The sequence below is a fragment of the Astatotilapia calliptera genome, chromosome 14 (assembly GCF_964374335.1).
Source record: "Astatotilapia calliptera chromosome 14, fAstCal68.1, whole genome shotgun sequence".
NCBI lineage: Eukaryota > Metazoa > Chordata > Actinopteri > Cichliformes > Cichlidae > Astatotilapia > Astatotilapia calliptera.
Genome location: NC_137435.1, coordinates 34432434 through 34454213, shown reverse-complemented (window position 1 = coordinate 34454213; position 21780 = coordinate 34432434). Strand labels below are relative to the sequence as shown.

The 21780-nt window shown below is 42.2% G+C and overlaps 1 protein-coding gene across 11 annotated transcripts in view; it reads right to left on the bottom strand.

Moving 5' to 3' along the window:
• LOC113036418 (eukaryotic translation initiation factor 4 gamma 1) overlaps positions 1 to 21780 on the bottom strand; it is a 38440-nt gene continuing 16660 nt past the window's right edge. For 5 of the 11 annotated variants that reach the window (XM_026192759.2, XM_026192763.2, XM_026192764.2 and 2 more), the window contains 24 exons: positions 17675 to 17814; positions 14410 to 14502; positions 13880 to 13964; positions 11885 to 12886; positions 11656 to 11744; positions 11241 to 11433; positions 10993 to 11126; positions 10253 to 10876; positions 9312 to 9458; positions 8938 to 9174; positions 8717 to 8821; positions 6617 to 6943; positions 6407 to 6518; positions 6193 to 6304; positions 5840 to 6081; positions 4445 to 4572; positions 3951 to 4123; positions 3534 to 3659; positions 3347 to 3428; positions 3119 to 3217; positions 2412 to 2546; positions 2128 to 2206; positions 1766 to 1906; positions 1 to 1605 (listed from right to left, as the gene is read on the bottom strand). In XM_026192759.2, coding sequence (XP_026048544.2) covers positions 1424 to 1605; positions 1766 to 1906; positions 2128 to 2206; positions 2412 to 2546; positions 3119 to 3217; positions 3347 to 3428; positions 3534 to 3659; positions 3951 to 4123; positions 4445 to 4572; positions 5840 to 6081; positions 6193 to 6304; positions 6407 to 6518; positions 6617 to 6943; positions 8717 to 8821; positions 8938 to 9174; positions 9312 to 9458; positions 10253 to 10876; positions 10993 to 11126; positions 11241 to 11433; positions 11656 to 11744; positions 11885 to 12886; positions 13880 to 13964; positions 14410 to 14502; positions 17675 to 17814 — 4787 coding nt within the window. In that variant the 3' untranslated portion in view covers positions 1 to 1423. Of the gene's footprint in view, positions 1606 to 1765; positions 1907 to 2127; positions 2207 to 2411; positions 2547 to 3118; positions 3218 to 3346; positions 3429 to 3533; positions 3660 to 3950; positions 4124 to 4444; positions 4573 to 5839; positions 6082 to 6192; positions 6305 to 6406; positions 6519 to 6616; positions 6944 to 8716; positions 8822 to 8937; positions 9175 to 9311; positions 9459 to 10252; positions 10877 to 10992; positions 11127 to 11240; positions 11434 to 11655; positions 11745 to 11884; positions 12887 to 13879; positions 13965 to 14409; positions 14503 to 15180; positions 15525 to 17674; positions 17815 to 19655; positions 19807 to 21780 lie in introns of those variants that run through there. The other 6 variants (XM_026192765.2, XM_026192768.2, XM_026192766.2 and 3 more) reach the window with 5 other exon arrangements.

The window sequence follows — 21780 nt, the reverse complement described above, 5'->3', positions numbered from 1 at the left end:
TTTTCCTTTTTATTTGCAACCATCTTTATTATCTCTTCCAGTTCTGGATGTGAAAAGAGGCAATTATTTTCTTTAATTAAATATCTTTTTTAATAAAGTAAAGCAGAAAAGTATTTACAATTATTCAATTAAACTGTAATCAATGACTGGGGTTGGATATCACAAGCACCTTCTGCCAGCTGAGGAGAGAAAAATATAAATACGGGGGGAAAGACTGCCACATTGTTTCAGAGGAGCAGGGGAAATAGGGGTTACATTAGCATACTTTCTTTAAAAGAAAACTATTCATCGTATATTTACAGAACTCTCCTGAAATGCATTTCCACTCATGGAAGCAAAGAAAGGCCTTAGGATTCGTACTGTTAAACTTTTCTTAAAAGTCCTTTGTCATTAAAGTGGATTTTTGTCTGTATACTTTTTAAAGTTTAAAAAAAAAAAACAACCAAAAAACAAAAACACCAACCGGCTTTGAACGAGGGTGAAACCATGATCCCTCGCTCTTGCTCTCCCTCTCTCGGTCCACAGTTCGTTTTTGAAGCGCAGGAAACAAGTGAAACAGACACATTAGAGGTTGGGGTGGTGGGATTGAGTTGGGCTGGGGTTTTAAAGGGTAGCATCGCTGCCACCCCTGCAAGCAGCAAAATGGTCAATGTTCATTGCCCCTCTCCTCAGTGACAACGTCCTCAGAAAGTCCACAACCGTTGCATTCACTCATGACTGAAATGTCTCTTAGATGGCTCTTTTCTTTGTAGTTTTCAATTTTTCTTACAAAAAACAAACCAAAAAAACAAACAAAAAAAACAAAAAAAATGAAACAAACCACCCTTAATCATCCAACACTTTGAAAAGGGAAACAAAAAGCTCTACATAAGCACGTCATGTAGATCCAAACGGCGGACATGTAGCATGACATCTGTCATGTCCACATGATAAAGGGTGAATTCATCAAAAATATAGATGTGAACAGCCTTTTAAAGTCTTCTGTTATATTTTCTGTCTTTAAGCAAAATGTCTTGAGCAGTTTTGCCGTGGCCACAAAAAGCTTTCTGAAAACAACCCAAAAAATAAAAATACTGAAGGAAACAGCATCAGAGCATTCCTACAGCTTTCAACTCTTCTCAGCATTCTCTCTCTCTTTCTCTCAAATCTATTCATCTCTTTAGTTAATCCTGTTTGTGTTTCAAAAAAGACATTCGGTTGCACAGAAGAAAAACAAGAAACTGAAAACAAACAAGAAAAAAAAAAAGGATCGAATGTTCGATCCATAATACAATCTCTCCCAGTTGAAGAAGTTTTTTTTCTTTATTTTTTTTTCTGTTTATGCAGAAGGATTTTGCTGATTCAGCCTCTTGTGAATCATCAACAGAACATTCGCTCTCCCCATGGGTTTGCCCAGAACTCTCATCGATTCTCCCAGCAGCCCCTAGCTGTTATCGGATTCATCCTCGGCTTCGCGGAGCCACGTGAAGAAGGCAGTGACGGACTTCAAGGCCACGCCCTTCCCCTGCTGTTCGGCGGGGTCTTTGCTGGACTCCCACTTGTAGAAGGCCTCCTCTTTGATCACGTCTTCATCGTAGAGTGTGTCGAAGAACATTCGCAGCAGATCTGATGAGTGAGGAGAGAAAGGAAATGAGGAAAATGGTGAGAAATGAGGAAATGATGCTGATCACTTTCTTAATCTTTTAAGTTGTAGCATGAAGAGAAGCAGAAATCTGAATTTCAAAGCAGTGACAAAGGACAACCTGAGCCTGAATGAGCTACTTACTGGCAGGCTGCTCCATCTGCAACATGAGGGCCTGCAGAGCATACAGAGCCTGTAGTTCCTTCTGTTCGTCCTTCAGGTATTTCTGCAGGAGCTTCGCCCTCCGTTTGATCTGCTCGCTGTCAACCTTGTAGGGATTCTCACCTGTGGAGGAAAAGTTTCAAGAATGTTCACATTTCACTCGGACTACACCCTCTAGCCTGGGATATTTTCACACACTGAGTAGCAGCAGTAAAAGGTCCCAAAGTTCAGTAATATGGTAAGAGGACTTAAAGCCCATCAGAATTGAAGTGGACCAGGAAGTCTACTAGTCTACTTAGGCTAGTGTTAATAGTGTTTAATGTGAAGAGTGCAGAATGACTCACAAATTGCTGACTGGCAAATGCAGGTCATCAGCGCTCTGACAAACATGTTGGAGGAGGTCTGCTGCTCATCCAGGTTGGCCTACAAAAAAAAAAAAAAAAAGAAAAAAAAGATCACGTTTATTTACGTGTGCACAAAACTGCAAAACACCATCCAAAATACGACGACCTGTCTGAATCAGCTCTGTCAGTGCTGCGGTTACGAAAGTTGCTTTGTTGAGAAACTAACGATGACACATTTTCAGGTTCTAAAAGTCAGAACCCACATGAGTGGATCTGAAACAAACCTCAATCCAGTCAAAGATCCTCTGGTTGTCAGCCCTGTCCTGGATCAGTCTGTCCAGCTGTCTGGTCAGATCTGCAGCGCTGAGCTCCTTCTTCTTGTCCTTCTCCGACTCATCGCCCAGTGTAAACTCCACATTCTACAGAGAGAGAGAGAGAGGGGCATCATGGTCATTTTTCACGACGTTTGTCACATCACATGCTATGAGAATATTTCTTCCTTTTATCCTGCATTACATTAAATGTGATGAGAGGATTGTAACACTGCATATTGGACTGGAGGATTAGACTATTATACTACTATTATTAATGGAACTCATTTAAGATCCATGTGTGGTATTTTAAGATCACATAAACAATGATGATACCTAACATTTCTGCATTTCTTCAGCATCTGTCATTACAGTGGTAAGATACTTTTTTTCTCACTTGGATCTGTATGATGGACAATGCTGACATCCTTAATACGCTCAAAAAAACAGAATTATGTAACACTAGTTCAAGATAGATTAAAAGAATTGAAGCATGATAACCCTGTGGAGGTTTTCTTTAACTGTGAACACAAAGTCACGTCCAGATGTTTAGTAATCAGACTCCTCAGTTAAGACCTGAGCTTTAGATTCTTGCTTTTTTCCTTCGCAGTGTTGAATTACATCGAGGATAACCACAGACAGAAGGCTGTTAATGATGAAGGCAGTGAGTGAACCCTCACCTTTTCTGTCACAAACTTGTTGACGTCTACATCCTCAGGGAGGAAGTCCTTCCACTGCAGGCCTGCCTCCCTCCACATTGTACCTGCCTTTTTATGGCTCTGATGGGAGGAAAGAGATGTTTGTACACATGAATAGATCTTAATCTTGTTTTTTTCTGGGACAAAAGTTTATGTATATATGCTAGCTTTTCAAAAACACAATATGACATAATAATGATCAGCTCTTACCATTCCTTTGCAGAGTAAAGTGAGGATGTGAACCAGCAGGACTCCAGCTTTGCCCAGAGGGATCAAAGGCTTTGAGACATCCCTGAAGATACATCAGGCAACCAATGAATTAACCATCAACAAATAGAAATATCCCATTTATTCCTCATCTGAAGTGTTGAGAGACTTAGCAAGTACTATAACAAACCTGAGAAGTTCTCCCATGGGGATGCCTCCCTCTTGAAGCATGGGAGTGATTAGCTCAGCCAGGTAGAGCCAGATATGGGGGATGTCTATCGCCATGTCTTCTGCCACCTCCAGGATTTCCTTAAGCCTGAAAAAAGAAGCACAGTACACGGACATCAAAGATTATTCAAGGGTTAAGAAATACAAGAACAAGCCCAACTTGACTCAGTAGATGGAATTATTAAGCAGCATCACACCATGCTGGTAGCAACATATGGAAACTCACTGCTTTTTGGCCAGGCAGGGGGTTTTAAGATCATGAAATGCTGAAAAATATTCACAAGCCTGACGTTTCCCTGCGGGCCGCTGGTAATGTGGAGTCCTGCTGGTCCAAACTTTACCGGTTAACCCAGCACCTCCCTGGGGGTTCTGTACTCACCCTTTGTAGTACTGCTCCTTTGGTAGGATGCCGGTCTTAATGAGCTGGTGCAGCAGCAGGCCCATATGCTCCCTGGCGATCGTGCTGCGCTCCAGTGTTGACTCCAGCCCGTTTCGTACAAACACAAACAGCAGCTGAGTGCTATTTATCTCCTGCACGCACTGCAGAGCCTCCTGTGGGGACAGACAAGGACAGAAAGACAGCAGTGAATCATAAGCTCCTCTTTTATCCTCTCATGGCTTTAAGTGTAATAAATAGATGTTCAGGTGTCAACAATGCAGACTTTAGATGATGGAAATACACTGAAACCCTCACTGTGAATAAGAAGACTATTAGAGCAGCATTAATTATAAAGTGCTTTAATTGGTCCACAAAAGCACTTTGTGAATACATTTCACATAAGCAAAGGTAAAAGGTAGTTGTTGTTTTTTGTATTTAATTTTAGATGTCCTTGCTGTGTGTGTGTGTGTTTAAAAAGCAGCATCAGTATGTACCTTCATGTCGTTGATATGGAGGTACTCCTCAATGATGGCTGTGGACTTCTTTTCCAACTCCTCCTCGGTCAAGGCAGGCTTGGTGGGGGTCTGGGGAGGTGGAGGGGTGGCAGCTTTCTCCCTCTTCGCTGTTCACAGAACAACAAAAAGAAAGAACAGCAAATCAGATTTTAAGCTACATGAAGGGAAAAAAACAAACAGAAACATTGTTTCCACAGTTATCTTCTTGTAAATCTTCAAACTGAAGTCAACTGAATAATGAGGAGCACAGCAGTCCGGCCAACATTTTTATGTTTGGGGTGGAGTTGATTTTTCCCCCCCTAACAACAACAACAAAAAAATCTGATTATTTGAAGCTTTCAGAGAATCGTGCACTGATGACAAAAAGAGCTGCAGAAGTCATTATGCGACTTTTAAAATGCAGATTGTTATTCTTAGAGTGCAGTAGCTCTGTATGATTTCAAAAAAAAAAAAAAAAAAAAAAATCATCATCATCTATCTCGTCCTCTGAAACAGACCTTTTTTAACTGATCTCATATTTCATAATAAAAGACATCAAGCAAGCTGGATACCATTAATTGCAGTTTAATTTACTGGCACTGTCCCACAGATGCTGGGAAATCTGGATTTTTTCCCCCCTGCCCTTGCAGCAATTTTTTTCATTTGGGCTGACAGATGTGCTGTTCGTCATCTTCCACCTGTTCTTTTCCTTGTGGTCTCAAATAAAGAAATAAACTTTGATTACAAACTTTTTAAAAACTTGACCCATAGCGAGTTTCTCAGAAGAAACAATATTGAAAAACGTCATTATTTCAGACTTTATTTTTAAACTGTTATCACTCCCATGGAAACACTTGCTGGCTCCCTCCTTGGACCCAACCGCTTTTTTAAAGTTTCTCCAGTCTGACTATCTCCTTCTTTTTTGCCTCAGTGGTGCAAGTGATTACTGTTTTTGGTTGGCAGAAGCAACAATGCTTTTCTGGTTAATTTAGAGCGAGTCTGCTTCACTGGCGGTAAGAGCAAAATTGGCCCATGTCATAAATAAGAACGTTTACACGCACATATTAGTAAATGAAGGCCACTGTGCTCATACCCAGAGCTATGAGTACTCTGTACATGTCCTGCAAACAACATCTCTAGAAACACTAACTACATCATGGATGTCATTTTTTCATTCATAAAAAAAAAAAAGTTAATCTAGGGGCATGGACCCCTAACTTTTGCAGAAAGAAGTTTAAAATGGTGTGATGATGAGCCCAGGTATCTGAAAAGGACTATTTTTTTCAAGTCTGGTCTCCTGCTGTCTGATTTCTTTATTTAGTATTGTGAAATATTTTTTAATTTAAGTTTTAAATATTTAATATTATAATGCTTAAGTTATCTCAGGCAGGCTACCATTCTCTCTGCTTCTGGCCCGTTCTCTGCTGTCTCGGTCATCCGTCATGCTCGCCACACGGCGGACTGGATCAGCAGGGCCACGCTGCTCTCTGTCCCGACTCCGCTCCTCCTTCTCCCGACTGAAACTGCGTTTAGTGACCTGGAGCTGGTTTCGATCACGGTCGTCTCGTCGCTCGAAGCGGTCGCTGCCACGATCTGAGCGGTCGAAGCGATCACTTCGTTCTCGACTCAAGCTGTTTCTGTAGAGTTCAGAAAAGAAGTCGTACAATTGTAAAATACATCTCTACACACTCACACTATGAATACTGAAAGGTTTGAGCTGGTAATGAGAATTGTGTCCCTTTGCTCACCTCTGAGGAATTCTCTTATCTGTGTCTACTGAAGAGCCTGAGGACAAAGGCTGCTGCAGGGCTGAGAACCTGTTGAGCGTGCTGGTGGCTGGTCGGCTACCCGTCTCTGAGCCTGGGGATTAAAACAGGCACACGATACAAATTAAACTTCAGTTCTGATTACCACAAATAGATAATTCTTTGATATATAAACACATTTGTGGAAAAAACCTACCAGAATCTGCAGGCTTGGCACTTGTGCCACCGCTACTGCCCTTACCCCAGCTGCCCCATGTGCCTTTACCTCCTGGGGCAAGCAGCTGATTGTTGAAGTCAAGAACAGGAGTCTGAGAAGAAAAGGCTGTCATTAGAAGTCTGATATTTTCAATTGATTGTCAAAATGTGCTCACATTGTGTGTGAGAAGAAACCCCCTCCCTCTCTTACCTTAGTGATTTTGCTAAGGCGAGAGGTGTCAATAGGTCTGTTTTTAGAGATGGGCACTGTGTTCCAGCCGTCATCCTGGGGAGAGGCACCACGCCCTGGGGAGTGGGTTCCCCTACGGCCTGGAGAATGAGGGCCTCGACGACCTGGAGAGTGAGGGCCCCGACGGCCTCCACCCATCCTGCCTCCTGAGCCTCCACTGGATTCCTTCTTAGAGATGAGGGCTTGCTGCACCTTCATCTGCTCCCTGTGTTCCTCCAGCTCAGCATCTTTGTGGATCTGGTCGATGGTCTTGGGACCCTGATCGCCTCGCCGGGGCACCCAGTTATTCTGGAACAAGTACAAGACAGAATTGTGAGAATGATCGGGGGAAACAACAACAAACACACACACACACACACACACACACACACACACACACACACACACACACACAAAAAAACGAGGATGACTTTGAAAATGTATTCTTTTTCTGTCCATGTCACCATTGTATGAATGAACACAAAGCAGAGCTTATGTACCCTTGTCATTTTGATGAGTGTCTCTAAATCAGTCCTCTTTATAACTACAGTGTTCACAGAACAAGACAGCGAGAGAGAGTGAGATAATCATTCCAGTCGCGTTTCTGTTTTTGTCTTGAAAGGAAATAAAACATGCAGTATGTGCTTCAATTAAACTGGGCCACTACACTGACACAGAGCAGCAGATTCCAGCTTGAAAAACACTGAAAACAGCAGGTTTTGTAGGACGTTGTGGGAGGGACTGGAAGCCTAACTAAAGGACTGCAACATTCCTTCAAAAGAAAGAAGCTTCAATACCACCAGACTTAACTGGCTTCAGAAAGTTGCACGTAATTGAGATAAATTGGGGGGGAAGGGGTGACAGGAAAATTATGAGGCACACATGATGACATAACATAGGATCACTCAAATCCTGTTACTTCAATTGAGAGAAGATGAATGGATGAATGAACATGCTGCTGTTTGTTGTCTCAGCCAATGGCACAGAGTAGCTCTGTGTTTAGGAGCTGCCCTGCATTAATGAGCTGAAGAAGACTTGTTTTCTTAGCCCATGTATGAGCCTCACACTGGCCAGAGCTGAAGGACCAGTGTGGGTGTCTCTGGGCTGTGGACAGCACCATGCAGGGTCACAGACCATATGCAACAATAATGGATGAGTTATGCGTAAAATTCATCGCATTAACACGATTGCACAATTCACAGAAATATAATCACCTTAGTGAAAACATAGTCCTCAACACACACACACACACACACACACACACACACACACACACACACACACACACACACACACACACACACACACACACACACACACTACTAAGTTAATGTCTAAAGTCCTTGTGTGACAGCACAAGTGATCATTGAGTGAGCCCCCAGAATGTTAAAAGTGGTTTCTTTAAAGCTGAAGAGAAATTGCTGCCAAATTTGTGTGAATTTTGCATTTTAATGAATTTATGCTAACAAGAACCAAACAAAACAACAACACACAATTACAAAGTAAGCAGGCAATGAAGGCAGCACTAAGTAAACACCTCCTGGGTTTTCCCAGATAAAGTTACTGCTTTTGTCAGTGTCTGGTGGAGTGTAAAATCTTCATTTCCCCATCACAAAGACAGTCTGACAGCATGTAAAGCTACTGAAATGTTCTGTATAAGAGTGCAAACAAACCAATACTGATTTGAATGACTTTAGTTTTCTTTCTGATCACAACCACATGCTACAGATTTCCCACAACTGAGTGGAAAAAATGTTTATTTTGAACTGTTAGTTTCCTGAAACATGCAGCAGCTCCTAATTGGGAACCCAACAGATTTAAATATGATATATGAAATCGCATTTTCTATCATTTTATCTGATTTAATAAAAGTGCCTGTAAAATCTCAAGTGTTGCATAGTGGGTCAGGCTTTAAAAAGCTAGATCTTATTTTTGGTCTACTCAAATCATAAAATGTTATAAATAAGCATTTTTTTAAAACAACGACTCTACAACCAGAGAGATTTAGTTGGGGAAAAGGCTTAAGCTCCAAATTATATATGCAAACAGCTCATTGAGTCCATATGCGACTTTGTTATTTACCCGTCGAAGGTCCAGCACATCCTGCAACATGAAACGGATCCTGGAGGTGGTCTTCCTCTCCTTTATTATTTTCTCCATCTGATTGAAGTATTGGTCCATACGAGGCTGAAGTGGGACACAATAGTTAGGTTAAGTGCATTTTGTGTTTATCAGTCAAAATTATAGAATCTTGGTTTGTATGCATCTCGGTCATCTTTCTCCAACATGTGTGTGTTTTGTACCTTGGCCTTCTCAAAGTCAAGGTCCTTGCCAATGGTGGACAATAGTCTGCACAGGCACTCCAGAGACTCCTCGTCATGGTTTTTGAGCAGCTTGACAATGCAGTCGTGCATGATGACCTCTGTGAGCATTTTCAGCTTGAACAGCTCACCAATGAACTTGATATTACCTAGAGACCTCCTCCTGGCCTTGTCCTTAAACTCTTCTAACTCCTCAAGGAGCCGCTGCTTCTCCTCCTCCTGGGAAACAAACACAAAAAAAGGCATTCAAAACAAGTACAGTTAGATGGATCTCTGAAACCTTTCAGATGTTTAACTATTGACTTGACACATGACTTCCTTTGTGCAAATAATACTTCATAATGCAGCATACATACCACGGATGCAGCTTCCAGCTCTTTCTGCTTCTTCTCGAAAATCTCATCATCATCCTTATCCTTCTCAAACTCCTTCTGGCATCGATTTAGCAGCAGCTTACGAAAATTTACAGTGGCTCCTGGTTTATCTGGAATTTCGACTCTAAGCTGAAAAAAGCAGAGAAAGAAAACACAAGTTAAGTAAATGGCAAAAGAAGACAGGGTGCAAGCTCAGTGTTGCAGTGGCTCCTCAGTCCCTCAATCCCATCACTAATTTGAGTTCATCACTGGAGACTCAAAGACATTTGTAAACTAGCAGTACGAGGATTGACACCACTGCAAAAGCATTGTTGCATCTGCCAACCCCAGTGTCAATCTATTACAAACCATGATGTCACTTTTGTGGTGGAGTTCGGGCTTCCTGCATTGCCAACAACTACATTTCAGATCGAACAATGTTATTTAAAACAACAAAAAACATATATACATGCGCGCGCGCGCACACACACACACACACACACACACACACACACACACACACACACACACACACAAATATACAGTAGAGTTATCTCACTTCAGAAGTTCAATTTAAAAAAAAAAAAAAAAAAAAAAAAAAATGGTGCCCTACAATACCCCCAAGACCCACAGCAATGGTCGCTTCGCTCACTGCTTAAACATTGTCTCACAGTCACTTTTATTTATTTCAATAAGGCACAGGAAGCCACTGCTGCAGTATTCTCTTGAATGTTAGGTGTCATCACCCAGACAATACTGGCACATAAGTGCTGATATTAGAGGAGAAAAGTCAGACTTGACATATCGACAAATCTCGCGGTAGAGTTTCTACCGTATACCGCTTATACCGCCCACCCCTACTCTGCTGCATAAGTTAAACATCTAAACAACAACACTTCCATTGTAAATATTCAAGCATCTATATTGGGTGAGTCATCACTTACCCCCATAAGGCAGCGGCACATGTTGGCATAGGCCACAGAGAAGTCTGGTTCAGAGATGGCCTTTTCAAAGGTGAGGTCTATGACTCCTTTCAACCGCTCTTCTGTGTCAATGGTCAGTTCTGTTACTTGTTTCATGAGCTGCTGAAACTTTTGGGGGGTCAGTTTATTGAGGATGCTGCGCACCCGTTTAAACAGCTCCTGGGTCTTGATCTGCTCTGGTTCACTCTCGTCTACCTCCTCTGCCCCACGGCTGCGAGGGCTTTTCTTCACTGAAGACTTCCACGCCTTCTCTGCTTTGTTCAGCTGCACCTCATCACTGAGTGGCATGCTGCTGATGATTTTCCTCAGTTCTTTCCTCGGCATTTGTTGAGAGCGACGTGGTCCGCCAATCCCCATGCCCATACCCGGAGACTGTAAGGGAAACATCAAAACATGATTTAATTGAAGTAATAATTCAATTGGAAAGTGCTCGGTTACACAAAGAAAAATTGAACTCACTGGTCCTCTGCTTCCTCCTCCCATGCTGGGCCTGCCAAGGTTGGCAAAGGAGGGCGTGAAGTCAGGGCCGCAGTTCATTCCTGGAAGGCGACTGGGGTCGAGTTGTCGCAGAGGTGTTTTATTAGCCTGAAAAGACAGAAAGCAGGATGGGAACTTAATTACAATTTCCACTACTATGTGATCTAGACATGTTTTTTTAGTCTTATTTCACTTAGACTAGACTTTAGGGTAAGTCTTTGCACCTTGTCCAGGACAACATCACTGATGGCTGGTAGGCCCTCAGGTTTGTTCATACTGGCTGAGATGAACTGGAATCCCAGAAGAAACTCACGGTCATATTTCTTCTTCTCTTCTGTGTTTATTGGCATCCATTGTTCTGAAACAAACAGAAAACAGAAGATGTCTTCTTGTTAAAAGACATTTCACAACATATGAGAGGAGGAAGGTAGACCACTCAATGAATAAATTCTGTCAAGTTTCAGACACCCACCCTCTTTGTACTGATACTTCTTGTCAGTGGCAGTCGGCTTGAGAGGATCCGGCTGAATATTCTCAGCATCCAGCTTGTCCTCCTTGTCCTCCCAGGTTAAGTCTGCCTCCTCTTGGGCAGGAGGAGCAGTGGCAGGGGGCTGGGGCTCTGGTGCTGGGACTGGCTCAGGCTCTGGTGCAACCACCTTTTGCTGCTTAGTCAGAAAAATCAGTTTGGAATTTAGGAAGCTCATAAATATGAGCTTCATTAAGACATTACAGTAGAAATCAGCAACTGCAGTTCGTCTTATGTCCCTGGAAAGGGTTGATGACTAGTTTCTTTTTCAGCTTCAGTGGGTATGGAGTAATTTCAGATTAGTTACAACAGGCAAGAAAAGTATGAGAATGAATGAACAAATACATCATCGATCAGATACCTCCTTAAAGGCATCCAGGAGGTCTCCCACAGCCTCCTTTTTGTTTAGATCCTTCATTTTTCTTTTTTTCTTTGGCACAGACACAGCAGCTAGAGAAAGAAAGACAGGCAGCCTCAGATGAGCTCAAAAATACTGCATCTGACAGAAAATCTAAGGATGACTCAATTCTCAGTTTGTAGAAAGCAGAAACAAATGACTAAAATAAATCAAACTTGGGGAAGTGACTAACCTTGCATAGTAGTTTCTACAGGAGCAGAGGTGACCGTCTGTGGGGGAGGAGGAGGAGTGTCTTCCCTCTCCTCTGCTGTAGGAGGGGGAGGAGTGGGCACCTTTTCTGGGGTGTTGTCAGCTATTGAAACGGTCTCTGTAGGAGAAGAAGTCTCTTCCTTGGTGCTAGACTGGGGCACTGGAGTGTCTTCCTTAACATCCAGAGTGGCTGCAGGAACAGTTTCTGGAACCTCAGGCTGGGCAGGTGCAGCCTGAGGTGGTTCCGCTTCTTGAGCACAGGGTGCAGGGGTTGAATGTTTAACAGGTGGAGGTATGGCTTCTAGATATAGTCCTGCCTGAGCGACGTTTGCAGATGTCTGTATTATCGGCTGCTGACTGACATCTGGTTCAGCTATGGGGCTGTCGTCACGTTCAGCTGTGTTGACGGCAGGCGCTTCGGGGTCTTGAGGGGCTGGGAGCGGCAGCCCGTTGGGTAGTCGGAGCTCCTCAGGCTGTGCAATTGGAGACTCCAGAGGGTCCTCTAGGTGACTTGGTGGTAACGTGACCGACAGCCTTTCAGGTTCCAACTCGGCCACACCATTAGTGGAGGAAGGAGGAGTTTGGGGTGTGTCTACTGACGTCACATTCTCTTCTGCTTTAGTCTCCTCTTCCTTTGCCACCTCCTCTTTCGCCTCTGGTGCTTTATTGTCAACTTTGTTCAGTGCAGCAGAGGTGGGGACAGGATCAGGAAGGGGTGCAGGATAGGCAGGTATCTCAGGTGCTGACTGGGGAGGGGGTGTAGGTTCCTTGTGAGATGGAGGCGCATCCATCACATCTGGAACAGGAGGGCTCGGTGCAAGTGCAGAAATAGTGTTAATAGGCGTGTTCTCAGCTTCTGACAGAGGAGCAGGTAACGGGGTCTTAGTGTTCGTATCAGAGGTTTTAGCCTCTGTAGGGATGGAGTCGCCTTTGTGAAGTTCAGGGGTCTTTGCCACAGGTGGAGGTGTAGGTTTCCTTCTGTCATCTGGAGGGTCAAAAGTCAGAAAAAAAAATGACACAGTTATACAGTCCACATTCATGGTTTTACAATCAACACTGAATACATCGTTTCTGAAAACCTATAAACCGATATTCATCCACAGCCACGGGTCACCTTTGTGAGGATAATAAAGGTTTTTATGTTATATATCTACACCTCATTCAACCCCCTTCCCAAAATAAACCAGCTTCCCTGTTTTCCTACACTTGGGCGAGCCACTCAGGGATGTTAACAACTTATTTTAACTATGTTTAAATCCAGCAGAGAGAATGGCACCAAGAAGCATGGATTTACTAGGAAAATTCTCATCACTCTTATTTTGAAAGTGGTGCTTGATAGCAGTTGTGTGCACTTCCATACAGATAACCCTACTTAACCTTAGGTGGGAAAATTACAAAAAAAAAAAGTTCTGTTTTAAAGAAAAGACAAAAAAAACAAAAACAGCACATGCGATGCTGACTGCTCAAGATTCACCAAGATACTTGTTGTTCACCACAGGGCTCCTCGATGTAGCTGCACACACAGACTAAAATATGTACAAACAACTGAACAGTGAAAATGAAATGCGTTTCAACTAAGAACTGCTTATGCCCACAGGCTGTGATTTAACATGCCTTATACCCACATAGATGGCTTGTTTCATGAATCAAGTTTGGTCCCCAGTTACTTTGGATATCTTGTCAAAGTAAAGAAACATTATGTCATACATAGCACAGGCTCTATCTTTCCTTTCTCCTAGCTTCTTTAAACAGTTATTGCTGTTTACTGGTAGAAGTCAATCTTAACAATTAAGTAATCACAAGATGAAAACATTAACTGGAATCATTTCATTTTATAGGTGAATTTAAGACCTATTCAAAGTAAAGAATGGTTATGAAAGTACAAACGGCTAAGCAGGATGCATACAAATAACAGTTATAAAATTTGTAGTAAGTAAAATATGTATCGACTGTGTTCAAGACTGCATGTGCCACTCACCTGGTCTAACCAGTGCTGGTGTAGTAGCAGCTGGGACACTCTCACCGTTGGCCTGGGTCAATGACGTACTTTCTGATCCAGATGTCTGGTGGGAGACATACACACAAACTGAAAGGTGAGCTTACAATTGAGGTTAACACATTTTTTTCCCATTTGACTATGGGGGGTAAAAAGGAAAAGAAAAAACAGGCTAAAATCCCAGCTGGTTTTAAAAGCCACGTGTCAAAGTGCCAGTCAGTTTAATTTTGACAGATTGTAGTGTATCACATTGGAAATGGCAATCAGCATTCTTTCCAAGCAGTAACATATGGACAGAGCATGTGAGTCAATTCTAGTCCTTTCTGTTTTATTTAATCTTAAGTTAAATAAAGCAGAAAGTATTTTTTCTATATTTTAATATGGACCCCAGAAAGCAGTAGTTGTCAGGTAATGTCACTTTCAAGTGTATGAGTTTTATAAAAAGCGAACAGTGTGCTTGTATGGCCGCTCTCCTGAGTACTGTTAGTTAAGAATGTGGCTCTGTGGCTCACCTGAGGTGGGGTTGGGGTGGAGCCACTACGGCCCCCTGACATAATCTCTTCTGTGATGTCTCGACCTCCTTGGTTTGGGTCTCTTATTCTGATCTGTGGGGGAAAGAAAGTAGATGAGCTACTGGTGTAAGTAAAAAGAACAAAAGATGAGGGTAAGGGACAGCAGGTAAATAACACAGACAACACTTTAGTTGAAACTAACTTCAAATGAAGAATAAAGGCAGGGGGAAAAAAACCTGCTTCCCATGGTGTAGTGCCTACATTCGTCTTTTTTCACAGTCCTCCCTTTAGCTCTTATTCACTAGCTTGCCTCATTGAATGAAAGCTACATTTCTTCACTGAGGCACACAAAATCCAAACTCTAACCACCATGCAAATTCCTCTGCTGCCCAACTGAATGTGCTTCAGCCTCTGAGTCACCAGAAAAGCTGTCTGACTGAGCGTGAATTAAATTAAGCCAACTTGAAGCTAAACAGCGAAACAAAATTCCACTGCTGCTTTAAGCCGTTGTTGTTGAAAAAGCCTGCTCACATGAAGGCAAAACACAATCAGATGTGACAACAGAATGCATTCCTGTGTACACACTGCACTCTTCTTATATGTTACAAACACGTGTTTTCTCAGTCACACAAAGTAACAATGAATTCAGGAGTCCAAATGCTGCTAACTTCAGTGACACAGGCCATTCCTAGAAAAGGATTAAACCGTTTGTAACACTTTTGCACTCTGACCTACTTTTGATAGTATTAGCTCAACCATGCTGACCTTTACCTGATTCAGCCTGCTTGCAACTCCTCTCCCAGAGTGCTACAAACCCCAGTGGGCCTCTATCATCCGAGGGCTGGAGTAGCTTAGGGCTGGACTTTAAACCCCCACCAAAAAAAAAAAAAAACCAGGACAGTGGGTGGATAACAAGTAGCTCCTTCTCAACTTAGCTCCCACAATAGAAATCCAGCACGAGACAGAAGAGCTATACGGAAGACAGAGCAGGGCTGGGCCTGACTCTCAGTACGCTGGCTCACGACTTGACCGTTTCTCATATGCTAAACAGAAGAGGGAAAAAAAGGATAAAGCAACTGGCCTTGTAACGCTTTGGAATGTGCAAACCCCCGCCCACAGAAACTAACAAACAGTTAAAGGGGCCAGAGTGTGAAGGAGGGGCAATGGCAGGGAGAATGGGAGGGTTTCCAGGAACAAAAAGTTGTCAAATGAACAAGGGTTACCATAAGAAACTCCCCGTTTCCTCAATCCCTCTCTCTCGCTGTTCAGTCATCCTGCACACTCTGTTCAAGTTGGACTTTTTTCTGACTTTTGAGAGCAGAAAAGAAAATGTAGAATTGGAGCAGGAAGGGGGGGTGGGGTGCCACAGCAGCAGAGGAAGGCTGACTGTTTAGCCCTTCCGGCTCAAACGGGGGAGGAGACTGGTGGCCACGTGGAGCTGAGCTATGTGCTGACATGTCCTCCACCCCCCACCCCGCTGAACACTCTTTGACGTGGGGTGATAGTGAGAGCACACAAACAGGGGAGTAGAGAAAAAAAAAAAGGCATTTAGTTCTTGCAAGTCAGCTGGTATCCGATTTTTGGATGGAGACACCACTAGCAACAAACACTTTAAAAAGCTACAAACCCAGACACATACACACACACCACTACCTCTGTGTGAAGCTGCCTTTATCCATTCACAGTAGAACCTAATTTCTGTCAATGTGCCCTGTACAAGACACCAAATCTCTTGGTGCTCCTTTAAAGCACATCACTCCCGAAACTCAAGGAATGCAAGTCTTGTAGTGTGCACATGCGCACACACACAAACCCCACCTCTTTATATTAACAGCCAAAGCACAATGTAATGTAATTACAAGCAGATATTTTGTGTGATATCACCAATGACATTTATCATCTTGCAACCAGAGCTTCACATTTTGTGTGTCTCATAGATCATGTACAGTGGATCACTCACTTTTCAGACTGAGAAAAGCAGCAGGTTACACTGTTCAGTCATATGTAAGCATTACTGCAGATGTCTCAGATGTAAAAGGATGGTGACACAAGAGGGGCTTGAGTTCACAGAGACCTACCACATACCAGGCGAGGGCCATATTAGAGCACAGGGGGAACACTAGACATTCTGTTAAATCAGGGAATACATTGTACAGCATCTCAGCTATGCAAAATAAGAAGTTGAAGACAAGTTTATTAATATCTTTTTCAATCAGTAAATTGAATTCAGTGTCCCAATTCAAGCCTTAATCATAAGAAACAACAAGGATGTTTCTGTATCCCATTGCATTGCGTTGAAACTGGATTACAATGACACACATACTTGCTCATAATGCTACAATATGTCTCCAGTGACCATAAATTATCCATCTATAAATCGTACAAAAGCTGCAATAATACACTTTAGCTGACCAATACTTCTAATATAATAATATAATATCATGAAATCAAAAGGGCAACAACATTTTTTACTCATCTCAAATCCAGTTGCAAGACACCACCTTCATTATCAAGGACCTTCATTGGTAATGATGAATATGAAGCTTTCAATAACTTTAGCACATGGTTAAGTTCCCATGTCTTTAAAGCAGGGATTATACATAGGTCTGTTCGGTTCCCAGTGATTTAAATGATATCATCGCATGTGTGAGGGTCTGAGTAGACGTCTAAGTACCTGCTTGTTTTTTTGACTGCGCAGACACTCGTCCGTGTCCGTAACTGAGCATAATATCTACAGTTAATATCTATTTTTATATGTGATACCCAAAAAAATTTGTTGGATGTCATATGCAAAACCTAAATCATTATACTGCACAGCTATAAAGTTGTGGCTGTTTTTTTTTTAAAGTAATATGTAGTTTTTAGTATGATGATAACATAAATCAGACTGTCATGAATGTCTATACTGTGAACATGTTACCAGCTGCAACAAGATCGTCAGGGTGTGACCACCTCCCTCTTCAGCATTTCAGAAATCATTCATAATTTTCTTGTTAGGATTGTTTGAGTGCTGTGTTCACTTTTTTATATAGTGTCTCCTCTTTGATAACTTCCAAGGATTGTTTTTTGCTAATAACATATGGTTATTTAAGATTATGTTAAGTCTGTCTAGAGAGACGTGGTGATTTTGCATAAAAGCAAATGTAATTGAGGATACACACAAGTCATAAGCAGGTAAAACACATATCCTGTATCACATGCATCTCAAAGCAGCACAGAGAGTTTGAAGTGTGGCACATTTTTGAATTAGGAATGCTGACTGTACCTGTTTGCGTTCCCGTTTGGTAGGGATGTGCTGGGCAGGCTGAGGGGGTGGCTGTGGTTGTTGAGGTGCAGGATTCATAATCACAGGTCCTGCCTGGACCGAGGGGGTGAACTGTGGCTGTGCAGGGTAGTAGGCCCCTGCTGTGAATCACAGACAGAAGAATGTAAACCAAGTCATATTGACTTAACATAAACACATCAACTTAAAACACATACCACTTAAATAAATACCTTGCTTCTGGTTACCAGATACTTTTTTGTATATTTTAAGAGAGTTTTAATTTCTGCTTTCATTTCAGATTCATTTCAATTAGTGTCAAGAGTGAGTTTGCTCACTTCAGTTTAACTATGAATGTTTAAACATGAATGTTTTAAAGCTTCCTCAGGCTGATTGTGTTGACCAATTTAACTGAACTTGTAGCCCTTTTCCCCTAGTACCTCCTTGGTCGCCTTGCCTTGATTTTTTTGGGGATTTCTGAAACACCAATTAGGTGGTAGTACCTGGTACCAGGTACTTTTTTTAGTACCTACTCGGCCGGGGTTCTAAGTGATCTGACGTGATCTAAAAAATGTGATGTCAGACTGCATGCCACTGATTAGCTAGTTAGTGGTGTCACACGATGTGTGATGAGAACGTCTCCTTCACAAAAATCAAAACCATCATTTTTCAAACCCAGCAATGATGGAAACGGCTACACAAAAAAACCACTGTGGTCTGAGAGTCTGTCAAAAAAAGACATACACCAAGCAGCAGGAACACCATCGCCTCGGTGTCTCCATTGGTGTGGTATCCGTGTAGCATACAAATGATGTCACAAGCTACACTGGTATAGCAACGCCATGCACATTAGGTGGTAGTCGATCGTAATGGAAAATGACCAAAATTACACCTATTTTTTGCAAGGATGCCATAACAACAATTACAGTTTTCAACTAATTTTCAACAAATCCATTTTCCCCAATAGCAGAAAAATGATTTTGTATAAAACGAATTAAGGAAAATTAAAAATTCTAACAACTCAAAAACATGATAAATGACTTATTCATGTAATGTAATATTAGGGTGAAATATTATATTTCAGCACTTAAAAAAGGGCAGATGTCTTAAACTCTTGCAGCTCCTTATTTTATGACTTTATTATCGTCAAGTATCAGGTGATTTTAATTACTTATTTTCCTGGGAATAAATAATTCAATTAAGTTCTTTCAGTAGAAATTTGCTGGAATAGAAACAACTGCCTAAAATCAGCATTTCACCAAATGCAACAGTTAAGCAAACATGGTACCAAGAAGAACGCCAAGTAGATTTTCAGACCATGACACAGCAGTCTGCTGTGTCAGCTCTGCATTGGTGATCTCATAAGGAATTAAATACTTATCACATTCACAAACTTGCCAAGAAAGCTGCTGCCAGTGTGACACCCTCCTAAAGAGCAAGCAAACGCTTTTCGCATACCTGGTCAATAATGTCAACAAGACAAAACCACTCAGTGACATTACCTGGCCGTGTAACTGGCCTCAGCTACAGTTCAAAATCAGGTGTAGCCCACTTTTACAAGACTTAGACTAAAAAAAACAAGAAGAAACCCCCCCCCCAACTCTAAACTGAAGAGGCCTCTTATTCAGGTTGGGAGTAGCTAGCTCCTGCTCTGCTTCTCTCCCCTGCTGCATGCATTACAGTCTAACTCACATTACTGAGTCTGCATTGTTGCCCAGAAGCAGCACAGCCTAAATATAGTCAAAAACCCACACCGGCTGGGGGAAGACTGCGTGCGACATGGAAAGGGAGGGAAGAAAGTGAGCGAGAGAAGGACAGAGAGAGGGAGAAGGTTCATAAAAGCAGAAAGCCAGAAGGCGGAATGAGACTTGGACAGTATCCCAATACTGTAAATAAGAAACCTGAGATATGACTCAAAGCACAAAAGTTTGCCATAAGAGGGGGATGGGGGGCTGCAAAGAGACACCGTCTAGACAACACCTACCCTCAGAGTCCTCCTGCTCTCGAGAACCAAGGTTGCCCATGTTGAACTGCTGCAGAATGTAAAGACTGTACAGAAATACAATTTAGAGGGGGTTTTCTCTTTAAACCCCCTCTCTAACTTTCTTCCCTGTCCTCTCTACAGGTGCCCTCTCAGAATGACTTCTTTTAGTCCTCAGCCCTCCCTCTTCCAGCGTGTCTCCATTTTGCTCCTCCCTCTGACCTTGCTGATTCCTCCCCACCTCCCTCCCTCCTCTTGAGTATAGTGGCAGACAAACTAAACTGTGCCATTCCAAGTGGCTCTGACTTCCCTGAAGACTCCTCTATCTCTCCACCACAGGCATGTTAGCTGATCTTTGGTTAACACATAAGAGTCAAACGGATTTGGTGTGTGTGTGTGTGTGTGTGTGTGTGTGTGTGTGTGTGTGTAGGGCTGTTTCTATGTATGTGTGTTTTAAGAAACACTCCACCACATAGATGGCTGCAAGGAGGCAAAATGATATTCTGGGATTATAACTATGATGAGCATAGAGCTTAAGAGGGCAAAAATTATAAAAAAAAAAAAAAAAAAAAAAAAAAGCATTACTTCCACACATGAATCCATTTCTTGGCTCAAGACATCTTCATGAAGCAAGCAGCAGTGAAGTCAAGGTCCTCAGCAACCAGGTTTAAAGAGCCATGTCTTATAGTCACTAGACAGTTATTTTATGTCATGTGCCATCTGATTTCACGACATGCCAAGGGACTGTCAGAATGACTGATGCAACAGACACGCAGGAGATTATTTATTCATAATAAATAATTATGCCTGCTGAATTCATAATAAACATGAAATCAGCAGGCTCAACAGCCACACAGCTCATTCCTATGAGCTGTAGCCCTGCTGTGGTGCAGACTGACACTTAAATGCACTTTTATGTGCCATCTCAGTCAACAGTACAGAATGGGAAGTGTTTCTGTTAGGGTCAAACTATCTGGGTTTGTACAAGATGTGGGAGGGTTCAGTATTCAGACCACACATTTAAGTATTGTAAAGATTCACTCATCACTAAAACTCCACAGAAGTTTACAATCTAGTAAAGCATTGTCAGACTGTTTGGGCAGACGAAAATGATCCTGTTCAAACTCCTATAGAAGAGCTGCTATAGAAGCTGTATATGCCAGCGGTCTCCAACCTTTTTTGCACCACGGACCGGTTTGTGCCCAACAATATTTTCACGGACCGGCCTTTAAGGTGTCGCGGATAAATACAACAAAATAAAACTAGTACCGGTACCGAAAAAAAGAAGATTTATTCATAACACACGTGAAAAGACCCAGGAAAACAGAGTTAACGATAAAAACGATAACAAAATAACGCTGAAAACCGATAAAAACCCTGAAAACCATACATTTCACACCTGAGCCTCAACTCTCGCGGCCTGGTACCAAATGACTCACGGACCGGTCATTTGGTACCGGGGGTTGGGGACCGCTGGTATAGGCCTTTGATGTGTGTGATTAGGGAGGTTCTGAAGAGGTTACAAGTCCACAGGGCAAACACAAAACACAATTATGCTAACATGTTAACATCCCTACCTATAGTATCTTCAGAATTCCTAAATAGCCAAGAGGAAGCCAGAGAACCTGAAGAAAACCCATGTGTAAACCTTGTATATACTCATTCACTGTATATAAAGGTCTGTCTGTCTTTTTTTTTTGCACAGTTGAGGAGCGTATCAGGTCACATTTCACTGCATGTTATACCTGTATAACCATGCACGCGACAAATAAAGAATCTTGAAATCTTGGAGAACATGGAAGCCTCACACAGAAAGCCTCTGGTCGGCCAGGAGGTTTTGACTCCGTTTTCTTGTTGTCAGGCAATACAAAAACCTGCTACACCACCCTGTGCTACCACTGACACAGGGAGGTGTAGGAATACAGTTAAACTATAAGAATATGTTTGAACTTGCTGATATCATTCAAGACTACATCGACATGTCAAATCCTGAACGGACACTAGAATTCATTCTCTTGTCTGTAATCTGAAGTTTGAGATTAGTGTATTCTCCTGATTAAATTTTTCTCATGACCAGTAAAGTTACTTTGGATTGCTCCTTTAATCAAAAGAGGGACAATACCCCAAA